Here is an 11,275-nt window from a genome sequence, read left to right on the forward strand (position 1 = left end):
AAAGAAAGGAAACGCATCAAGGCAGATGACGATTATTGTTGTGTGGCAGAAGGGGCAGGCAAAAGGGCGTAAACAGTTCTTAGAGTGTACATGTATTTGAATAGGCCGCTTCGGAATTGGGTCCGAGTTAAAGCTTCCTCTTAAGGGTGGAACGCGATAGCATTCAAAGATCCCTGACTGTTTCTCACGCTTCCCAGCAACCAGAGCGTATGTAACCGTAATGTTTACTGGAAACGCTGGCCGCGAACGCTATGAACGAAGGCAGGCTTTCTGGCAGAAACGCGATCTCTTGCGTAGGCCACGATGACGCGAAGGCGACAGCCATCCGGAGGTATTGCAAGGAATCGAGAGCGCCGCTCCGCGGTCCCCAAGATACTAGCGCGCCGGCGCGCGCGAATGGCGGACGCCGTGGCCGGTCTATGATTGGTAGAAACGGTGGAAAAGGGGTTTCTTTGAGTTCTTGCGTAACATATTTATGTTTTCTCGTATAGTCAAATTACATTACGACGCTATCATGTCTGTAGATTGTGTGTAAATTGTACTTTACGATTTTTATGCGTATTTTAGTAGAAGAAATACAAGTATTTCAGTAACTTCCTTGCGCCACGTGAGAGATAGGTGGTTCGAATATGTCTTTGCCGGAATGACGTCCGACGCTGGACGCTGTCGCCGTATTTTCTGCAACAAGGGGCCCTTTACGTTCTGGGGTTAATATATATATATATATATATATATATATATATATATATATATATATATATATATATATATATATATACAGTGAACTCTCACTTGAGTGAACTTCAAGGGACTGAAGGAAATAGTTCACTTAACTGAAAGTTTACTAAACTGAATATTCACTAGACCAACATAGGACATGGCATACAGAGTCAAAAGTACGAAGTGCAATTCATGGAGGAAAAGACCATAGTGTTAGAAATGTGTGAAATTGAATTTGTACATATCAACAAGAACACGCTTCATAACGGTTATATTGCTGCCTTTCTCACTTAGAAAAAAAATCTGTAATCTTCTTCTGCACTTGTACTTTTAAAGCACAAGAAGTAACAAAACTGTCCAAAGAGTCAATGTTTTTGTACACTTCTTCTGGCACAGCTTGCTGTTGAGACACAAAGTCTCTCAACTTTCCAATGTACTCTACAACCTCAGCTAGATTTATAGGGCTTGAAAGTGGCTCGGCAGTTGCCTCTTCTTCGTCTTCTTAGCCTCTTCTTCGAAAGAAAGGGACGACGACCATGCCAGGACTAGCCGGTCGGAAAAAAACACACCACGTGGTTTATGGTGTGACAGATCGCCGCTTTGCTCTGGCGGCGTTGTAAGCGCCAGCGATGTTACTTTGTTTATGGCCTCCGAGATTACATGCTGGCTCGTTTTGTGCGGGCGATCTCGGAGGCCATGCCTCATAGCCTTTCGTTTTCCTCGCCACCGCTTTGCCCCAGGGGCGCTGTAGCTCTAGAGACATTACCATGCCGCTGAAGCGGCGGTTTGATGAGGGCGGGCATCGGTTCTGATCGTAAAAATAAGTCTTGGTCCTCTGAGCGGGTTCGTTAAACTGAAATACTGACTGCTCCGAAATTCGTTTAAGTGAAACATTTTTGCATAGAATCTATAAGAAAACTGCTGGGGATTTTTTAAAAGTTCGTTATTCTGAAATATTCGATAAACTGACGTACAACTGAGAGCTTACTGTATATATATATATATATATATATATATATATATATATATATATATATATATATATATATGACGGTAATGCATAAGCTGCTCGTTTTATTACATTTGAAGCTGTGCTGAACGCATCTCGATTAAGACACTGTACCCGGCTTTCCCTTTCTTCCTCAAAGTTTCGTGGAGGCCTTGAAGTTTGCCTTGGCAAAGCGGCCGGAGCTTGGAGACGATCAAAACGTCAAAGACGTGAGTACATTCTAAGGACTCGGTGGCAAATCTAAAGGCACAGAATTAATTGTCGTTGTTATCGGCAAAACATATATGCGTGCGTACGTGCGCACACACACACACACACACACACACACACACACACACACACACACACACACACACACACACACACACACACACACACACACACACACACACACACACACACACACACACACACACACACACACACACACACACACACACATTCCCACACACAGGCACGCATGCACAATCTATCTATCTATCTATCTATCTATCTATCTATCTATCTATCTATCTATCTATCTATCTATCTATCTATCTATCTATCTATCTATCTATCTATCTATCTATCTATCTATCTATCTAATCTAATCTAGAAAACCCTCTATGACTACTTACTATTGTTTCTCCAAGCTTAGTCAACCAACTAGTCCTGACTAACTACTTTTCTGCGTGAACTAACCGACTATCCACGAGCAGTATAGTACCAAGAAGGGCTGATTTGTCTCTGTATTACAGAGGCAGACCAGCATGGTGACCGACGTAATCGGATTCGCTGCGCAAAATTAAGACAAGACGAAGCCCCTGGCATCGCCACAAAAGTACGGCATCAAGTACGCGCCCCGCGCGGACTTTGGCGGCACGCAGCTGACTATCGTCGCGCGCACCGGCGACGCTCTGTCTGTCACGTCCGGGCTCAACGGAATGTGAGTTTCTTTACCTTACAGCGCGAAAAGTCACCGGAAACAGAAGGGAGATGTTTGCGACTCGTTCGCAGTCCTGAGCCAAATCAGGTGAAACTTGGCGTTAACGCATGGTAATCAAAGTTATTGCTTTGGAACTTTTGGTACGTGCTTGTCTACGCGTCGCGTATGTTTTAGGATTGTGTCGTGATAACTGATAGTGTTGTATATGTGTCCTGTCTTTTTTTGAATGAGTTTATTGGCTATAATGTAACAGGGTGGTTAAGGAGAACTGTACGAACCTTCATTTATAAAGAACGAAAAAAAGAGAAAAGACAACAACATAGCGGCAGACTAGCGCAACCTTGCTGAATCTCAACTCGTATTCCAGGGAAGCAAACTTTGCAGAGACAACGAGGGTACTGTGAACGGTGCGCTTATTGGTTATAGCGTTAGGGCATTTTTGCGGTTGAGCAGTTTCGGCTGCGATAGAACCGGAGCTGTAGGACCGGAGCCTTAACTGTTTGTTGTGCGGTTGATTGGTGTGGGTGTTTCTTTTGGTTGTTTTACACCGCATATAGTCGCACGAACAACTTTGCTGGTAAGAAAATTGCCGGTAGAAATTAATTTATACATCACTCTTACGCGATACCAGCTGCCTCCTTTTGACCAACCACGGAGTATTGATATGCCAGAAGACGTTCCGAGAGGTGAATTGCAGGACGCGACACCATCTTGATGTGCCCGCACCACCTAGCACGTGTCGTGTCAGCGTTTGTGTCAACGTCTTCTACATTGCCCCTAAATTTGCTGCGTTCAATGCTTTAGATGAAGGAAGACACCTTCAAGCTTCCGTGCCCTTTCCCAGGAAGAAAAAGGGAGCTACGCTAGAATAATGCGAAATTCATAACGAAACGTGTTTAGAATACTTATAACGTTACCGAGAATACCTAAACATGTCTCCGTACGCGTATGTGCTCGGCGAAGTAGCAATAACTCTAAATCTTTACAACAATTAGTTTACAGTTACTGCTGCAGCAGTTCAGCTGCAGTAAATAGGGTGTGCCAGGTAACGTTAGCCAATCTGCTCAACCCTCCCTCCCCCCTCGCCTACACACACACACAAACACACACACACACACACACACACACACACACACACACACACACACACACACACACACACACACACACACACACACACACACACACACACACACACACACACACACACACACACACACACACACACACACACACACACACACACACACACACAAGAGAAAGATTTAAGAAAAAGTCGCTCAGAAACTCCTTTGGGAATTGTCTAAGCGTAAGCATTGTGCCATTTGCTCATGTCCACGCAGCCCGGTGTGATTATGAATGTTATGAAACTTGATCCGGCCAGTACAAACGAGAGCGCTGCGGCGCCACGAACTGGTGCGGGCGCCGCCGCCAGTAGCATTGACGGCGCAAGCATGGCGCAAGCAAAGTACTGCAGATGGCGGCGCCAGGTGCGTTGATGACGCTCTGATCGTTATAAGCCATTATCGCTATTTAACGCCTTATCCATGCGCGTTATCCATCGACCTACCGCGGCCGGTCAAGGTCGATTGAAATGGGTCGCGAAGCTTCCGGCGAAAAGCGGTCCAGAGCCATTGGTCATGTGAGAAGTTATGCGCCGCGTAGACCATATCGTGAACGCGATCTGCGATGCAGACAGAGTGCCGGCTGCTTATAACTTCGCGCGCTATGTTCTAGCCGGTAACTTAGCGTTGAAGAGAGACGCGCGGGCCCGCATCTTGAAAGCGATCAGCGAAAGGGGCGCAGTTCGGCATGTGCTGAGAGCTCCGTGAGCGCTGTGCTCTCGGCACTTCGGCGTTTAAGCGAGGAGGAGCGCTATCTTGAAAGCGATCGTCTTGCGGAACGGATGGACGGACGGTTTTTCTCGTTGGGCAAGCATAGATATGCTTACGCATTTAGAACGAGGCGCAAGATGTGATTTTAAGGCCTACCGTGTCCGGTCAAGGTCGATTCAAATGGGTCGCGAAGCTTCCAGCGAAAAGCGGTCCAGAGCCATTGGCCACGGACATCATGCAGCAAGGGTATATAGTTGTGGGCGCAGCGATTGAAGCGCGACTTTGTGAGGAGGGGCCCAACATTCAGGAACAAAAAGCGTTTTTAATAAAAAGAAAACAGTTGGATTTCATTCAACAAAAATAAAATTCTTGATCAATGTTATACACGTATGGCGAAGAAAGCAAACACAACTCTCTTTTACGTTATGATTGAGAATAAATGTCTCGTCTTTAGCAGCCGCCTATAGAAGGCAACCGCCGCTATCAAATGTAACGCAATGCAGCTATCGAAGGCACGCACGTAAATATTTTTTCGCTATAATATTGAAGTTATGATCTTTTAATTTCGTACGCCTAATTTTTTCTCGTCCTCAACTGCGCTTCTCCCTTGGCACCCATTATGTAACTCTTATCGTCCACCGTTATCTTCTCTACGCATTATATGGCCTTCCCAGCTGCATTTCTATCTCTTAATGCCAACTAGATTGTCGGCTATCCCTGTTTGCTTTGTGATTCACACCACTCTCTTACTGGCTCCTAACTTTACGTCTAACAATGTTCTTTCCATCACTCTTTGCACGGTCCTTAATTTGTTCTCGATTTTCTTCAACCTTCAGCAGAATGCAATGATTGTAACTTTTTTTTTCAAATATAGTGGTATGCTGTCATTCAGGATTTCGTAAGGCCTGCGGCATGCACTCAAACCTATTTTTATTTTTCTGTAAATTTCTTTCTCATAATTATGGTCTGGTATGAGTAATTGACCTAGATAGACATATTTCTGCATACACTGAGGCTGACTGCAGATCATAAATTATTTTTCGCTTGCCAGGCTATTCAACATTACATTTGTTTTCCGCATAATAATATTATCATAATCTTATAGTGCCATTGACAGATCACAGATAATAATATGCTTTCATTGCTGCATGCTGGATGAAATTAATTCATGTCTTTAAGTCAAATTCTGGCGACTATGAGAGCGACGGAGTCGCGAAGCGGGCTTCATCACTGTCACTGCTGGTCTTTCCGCTTAAAATAACAACACAGGTTCGGGAGTGGCTTCGAGTCCTCGTCAGGGCTACTGCTCAATAATTACATGGACGCATTCGCCAAGCCTGGAAAGCACTTCAACCTGGACCCATCACCGGCGAACCAGTTGGGTCCCGGCAAGAGGCCCATGACGTCCATGGTCCCCACCATCATCACCAAGTTCTCCACGCCTTCCGAGCTGGTGGGCGCCTTCGGCGGCAGCGGAGGCCTCCCGGCCATCTCTGCAGTGGCGCAGGTAAGAAGTAGGCCTAAGTGGTGGTTTATTAAAATGAACAAATCAAACAACGGATAAGGATTGGAAGGACATTACGGCTGACCGCATTGTAACGGTGTAGCGCGGTACGCTGACAAATGAACGGTGGCCAGCAGAAATGCAGTATGGGAAGGTATAGTAAAAGGACATAGAGAGATTATAGTGGTGAGTCTAGAGGAGAGGTTAAAGTAAAAGACAGCAGGGGGTGGGGAGGGGGGTGCTATTTTGCAAGTGTCCACCTAGTGGACAGGGCCATTTTGTCTGCTGCTGGAGTGCTGGCGGGCTGGGCTGGGGCGCGCGCCAGAAGAAGACAGGAGCCACCAGGCAATCAGCACTTCAGAACCAGACGAAATGAACAGGTCCACTAGGTGGACACTTACGGAATAGCCCCCCCCCCCCCCCCCCAGCTATCGAATGCCATAATTAACGCACTGCCTGCAAGCACTTTGTCTCGTTATATATACCTGCATTAAAAATATATCATAAGAAGCCAACAAACATTGACACGAAGGACAACATAGGGGAAATTACTTGTACTTTTTAAGTGAATTAAAGAAAGGATAAATTAATGGAAATGAAAGTGGAGGAAAGAAGAACTTGCTGCAGGTGGGGAACAATCTCACGTCTTCGCGTTACGCTTGCGATGCTCTGGTAGCATCGCAAGTGCAATGCGAAGACGTGGGATCGTTTCCCACCGGCGTCTTCCTTAAGGAGCGCGCAAAGCACAGCATACGTTTTTTTTTGCCCTTCTTCCCCATCGGAAATGCCGCAGCCGAGGTTGAGAATCGAACCCTGAACCTCGTACTCAGCAGCCACAACGCCGACTCTTAGGAGCCGACTCTTAGGAAAACTTTCAAAGAACATCGAGTATAAATAGTAAAAAAAACTACGAGCTTCTCATGGCGTGGCGACCACTGAGCAGTTTCCTGCTCCAACACACAGTTCTTATGTTACAGCGTCCTGCATTTTTACAATGTCTGCCCAGTTGCTCTGCAAGGCAAAGGAGCCACGGTCCGGTGCTGTGGTGGCACAGGACCGTGTAACACACATATCGTATTTGTTGTTAGGAAAGCATGGACAATTTTCGCCCGGAAACGCTGCCGCTCCTCCGCACGACATGCGATGAAAGAAAGTTCGCGCTACCATAACCGTATCACATGTTCTGTAACAGGCTACTGAGAAACTGGCGTCCTCGAAGTGACGCCCGTACTTGGCGTCGCTGGGCAGGTATTGAAAAAAAAAAACCCAGAAATAAATCACTCTTTCAGATATGTTATTTCCGAAACTCGCCTTCTAACTCCGGAAAAGCTCCGCGTGTCAATTTTCGGGAGATCACTGTCTGACGCGCCACCAGTAGGCTGCGAAACAAAGCTCTACTTCGACATTTATGGCCTGCTATATAAAGAAAGTGTTCGTGATGACAAATTCAGATGATAAAGAAGGTAAGGAAGAAATGCTTACTGAAAATTATTATGTGAAAGAACGGAAGGTGCGCGAACCGATCAGGAAACAGCGCTAAAGAACAGGACGAAGCGAGGGACACAGGCCACAGCACTGACTCACAACCGAGCGTTTTTATTCTTTCAGTCAGCATATATATACACTCTACCACTATCTCAAAGCGTCAGAACGACAGAAAGTCAGCATGCGCAGGGGCAATAAATCGCAATCAATGAGATAGCAGGGCTATCGCCTTCGGAAGGAGAGAAATGGAGGGGACGTTTACACATGCTTCGCCGCTATTATGAATGTGAAAGGCTTCGGAAATATATCTCATTGATTGCACTTTATTTCCCCTGCGCATGCTGAGTTTCTCTCGCCTTTATGCTTTGAGATAGCGGTAGAGTTTATAGATGCTGACTGAAAGAATAATGACACTTGGTTGTTGGTCAGCGCTGTGGTCTGTGTCCCTCTCTCCGCCCTCTTGTTTAGCGCTGTTTTCTGCTCGTAATCATGAACCAACCATCCCAAATGCATACTTTTTTGCAGTGCTTGAAACGTTTAAGTGAAACAAACAAAAGTAATTTGTTGCGATTTTTTAATGCTCACTTCAAGAAAGATTATGAAGGTGGTTTGTTGCATACCACAAATCACAGATAGTACAAAAAAATTGTGCAGATACCATTGACGATCGTCGTAAGCGAAAGAAGCGAACGAACGAACGAACGAACGAACGAACGAACGAACGAACGAACGAACGAACGAACGAACGAGCGAGCGAGCGAGCGAGCGAACGAACGAACGAACGAACGAACGAACGAACGAACGAACGAACGAACGAGCGAACGAACGAACGAACGAACGAACGAACGAACGAACGAACGAACGAACGAACGAACGAACGAACGAACGAGCGAACGAACGAACGAACGAACGAACGAACGAACGAACGAACGAACGAACGAACGAGCGAGCGAGCGAGCGAGCGAGCGAGCGAGCGAGCGAGCGAGCGTACGAACGAACGAACGAACGAACGAGTGACAACCAGTTCACTCCTCCCCGCCCCACCACGAGAGTGCCGCAGAAGAGCTTGCGTGCGACTGTTCTCCCTTTTGCCACCCTACGAAAAAAAAAGAAAAAGAAATACCGCGTGCCGACATCAAATCAGCAAATTCATGCTCATATTTTCACCTAATTCGACCTCCATACGTCGGAGAAGCTTGGCCACGGCCAGACCGAACGCGCTGTGTCACCGTCGGACTTGCAACCATGTGTTGGCTTCTGTTGTGAGACAGCGGTTTAGAAAATGTCTTTTGGCAGGATTGATACGTACTTTCAAGGCAAACTGAAAGCGGAGTTATTGTAGTTTGAAAAGCACTAAGGATATACCCCTTGGGTGGTAGCTTATTCGCAAATCTCTGTTGACTGCGCGAAACTACCTCCAAACGGCGTTTTCTTTAAATGGACTTCCATGCTTTGAACATCATGCGCATTTGAGTCTGTTCCCATCGGTTATTCTTTAAAGATGGCTATCCATCTTGCTACGTCTCTTAGACGGGCAAAATGTCCTCACTAGAACATGGAATATTCGAAGCGTGTAGTCTTACGAAACAAGTCCTGTATTCGCGATGTTATTTTTTACGATAGAACTGTTCCAAGCAAGTGACGGTAGCCAAACGTTGTCAGACATATTTTTAAGCGAAGGCAACCGGCCAATATCGAACGTCAGTGGCCATCGAAAAGCTTTGGATGAACAGCGCTAGGTCCTTTGGCTAGTATCCCAAGGCTGCGGCTTACAGTCCTATACCCTGCATGGCGTGCACTCTGGCTATTGCCCAGTTACAGTTCTCGTTTTCATCAACCGAACATTTGATCTCATCTTCTCTTAGTAAGCGCCGTTACGGGGTACTGAGTATGTTCCCAACGTTTGTTAATTACAGCTTATCACCTGCGTTCGCAAGTACACGCTGCCTCGCTGCGTGTGGAACGATACGCATGTGCAGCCTACCTTTCGTTCTACTAAGCCCAACACGGTGTTTGCGGAGCCCAGGACCAGGCACTTCGACCCGGTACGCATACGCTATCGCTACGAGGGCCATGAGAAGTGTCTCAAGCACGTACTGTATTCACGGGCGCGCTTTTGTGTGCTTCACCGGAATACAAACGTGCCTGAGGCAGAGCATATTGTGCAAATGATCTTGCGCTGAAGCACAGCGACACTTCCTAATTGATGAAAAACAGCGCGCACCGAGAATAAAATGATCTTAGGGTGCTGAGGAAACACATACGAGAGAGAAACACGAGACACGCAGGGCGCCAGTGTGTCTGTGTTTTTCTCTTGTGTGCCCTAAATCCATGTTGTCCCAATCGTACCAACTTGCCCAGGAAGGAAGTTTTTCTGAAAACAGAGCGTCGCGGCGAAGCATACGAATAGCCGCATGAGCAAATCGCTATGCATTAAGGCATCTTGTGTACTGCGGTGAGACATAATCATAGCGACAAGGGTGAACGTGGAAGATAGGGTTACTGCGTTCATTAATTAAATATGTTCACTTAATGCCTATTTGATCGCGCGCGACTCACCAAGGCTAGCGGGCCAGTTAAGCTACGCATGTATGCCTACAAACATTTTAGCGCCACATTTCCCCCTCGAGGTGTGCTTTGGAAACTCTCGGGTACATACTATCCTTATCATGCTGGTTGATGCGCCGCTGCTCGTGTAAGGTGCCTAGATATGACTCAAGGTATCGCCATTCTCCCTCTCGCACTCGCTTCCTCCAGTCATTGTAAGCCTACATGGAGCGCCTCTAGTGGCCCCTCAAAACGTTTCAGACCTCTTCACGCGCGTGCAAAAAACTAGTTGTGTCACACAAAATTTATTATCAAAACTCGTTTTGAACCACTTTCTCGTGCGGTAAAGCTAGTCCGTGCATATGTCGGGGTAAATCATGCTTGGTGATAAAAACTTTGAAATCTTTTCCGGGCCATATGACTGCACTTAGACAGTCACGCACGCTCAGTGGTGGGTGAGCTCAAGTTTGAGAATGATTGCAGCCAGATGAAAGAATGATGCTAACTTGAAGCCTTTTACGTAGTGGCTTTGGACCCGTGCCTACACCGACGCCATAACCATCAATCTAACGTTACTATGTAACGTTAGATTGATGGATAACGCTGATGAAACGCCCTGTCGATGATGGATAACCCGATTGATGAAACGCCCTGTCGCAGGTATCCCTTCTTCGCAACCTGGGCGACAGCGTTACAGAGAGGACCATCATGTCTGCAGCCACGGGCATCATCGTCACAAAGAGCGGCTCTCTTCTTGCACCCAGTGACACGAAGCATGTTGATGGCAGCCGCTCGGGAGCATGAGCAATATCAAATCACTCCAACGGCGACGGAAGAAAAAGAACTAAGAAAGAAAATGTCGTTTTCTTTCGCCTCAAAATATTTTACTTCCGAGCCATTCATGAAGGCGAGGACCCTTTGTCTCAATTATTACGCACCCTTATGTGACAGAGAAGAGACGCATGTGAAATTTTACTTCTCCATCGAGAGCTTACTGTCAGTTGCTACTACCCGATGCGAGGTAATTTCTAATTCAGAGTTCGCGACGCTTCTAAATCAAAAGCTTCACCTACGACTGGATCCAGTTAATATATGGCGGATTCGGCGCAGTACTCGGTACTCGCTAATCGCTGTAGTTCTGGAAATATGAAACACCGCGAACGTGACGAGTGAGCTCCTTCTCTAATTATTGACACAAACTCGCAGGCGGAAGAATCTGACTGTTACGGCAATAATGAGGGTCCAATCCG

General features: G+C 46.5%; 1 protein-coding gene across 1 annotated transcript; it reads left to right on the forward strand.

Annotated features, from left to right (window-relative positions):
• The first annotated feature begins 2,530 nt into the window (after positions 1-2,530).
• LOC142574482 (uncharacterized) lies at positions 2,531-10,829 on the forward strand. The gene is made up of 3 exons (XM_075683546.1): positions 2,531-2,654; positions 5,759-5,996; positions 10,686-10,829. Coding segments are annotated over exons 1-3 (384 nt in total). The 5' UTR covers positions 2,531-2,652.
• Positions 10,830-11,275: the final 446 nt, after the last annotated feature.

The sequence above is a fragment of the Dermacentor variabilis genome, chromosome 3, assembly GCF_050947875.1.
Source record: "Dermacentor variabilis isolate Ectoservices chromosome 3, ASM5094787v1, whole genome shotgun sequence".
In the NCBI taxonomy this organism is placed as follows: domain Eukaryota; kingdom Metazoa; phylum Arthropoda; class Arachnida; order Ixodida; family Ixodidae; genus Dermacentor; species Dermacentor variabilis.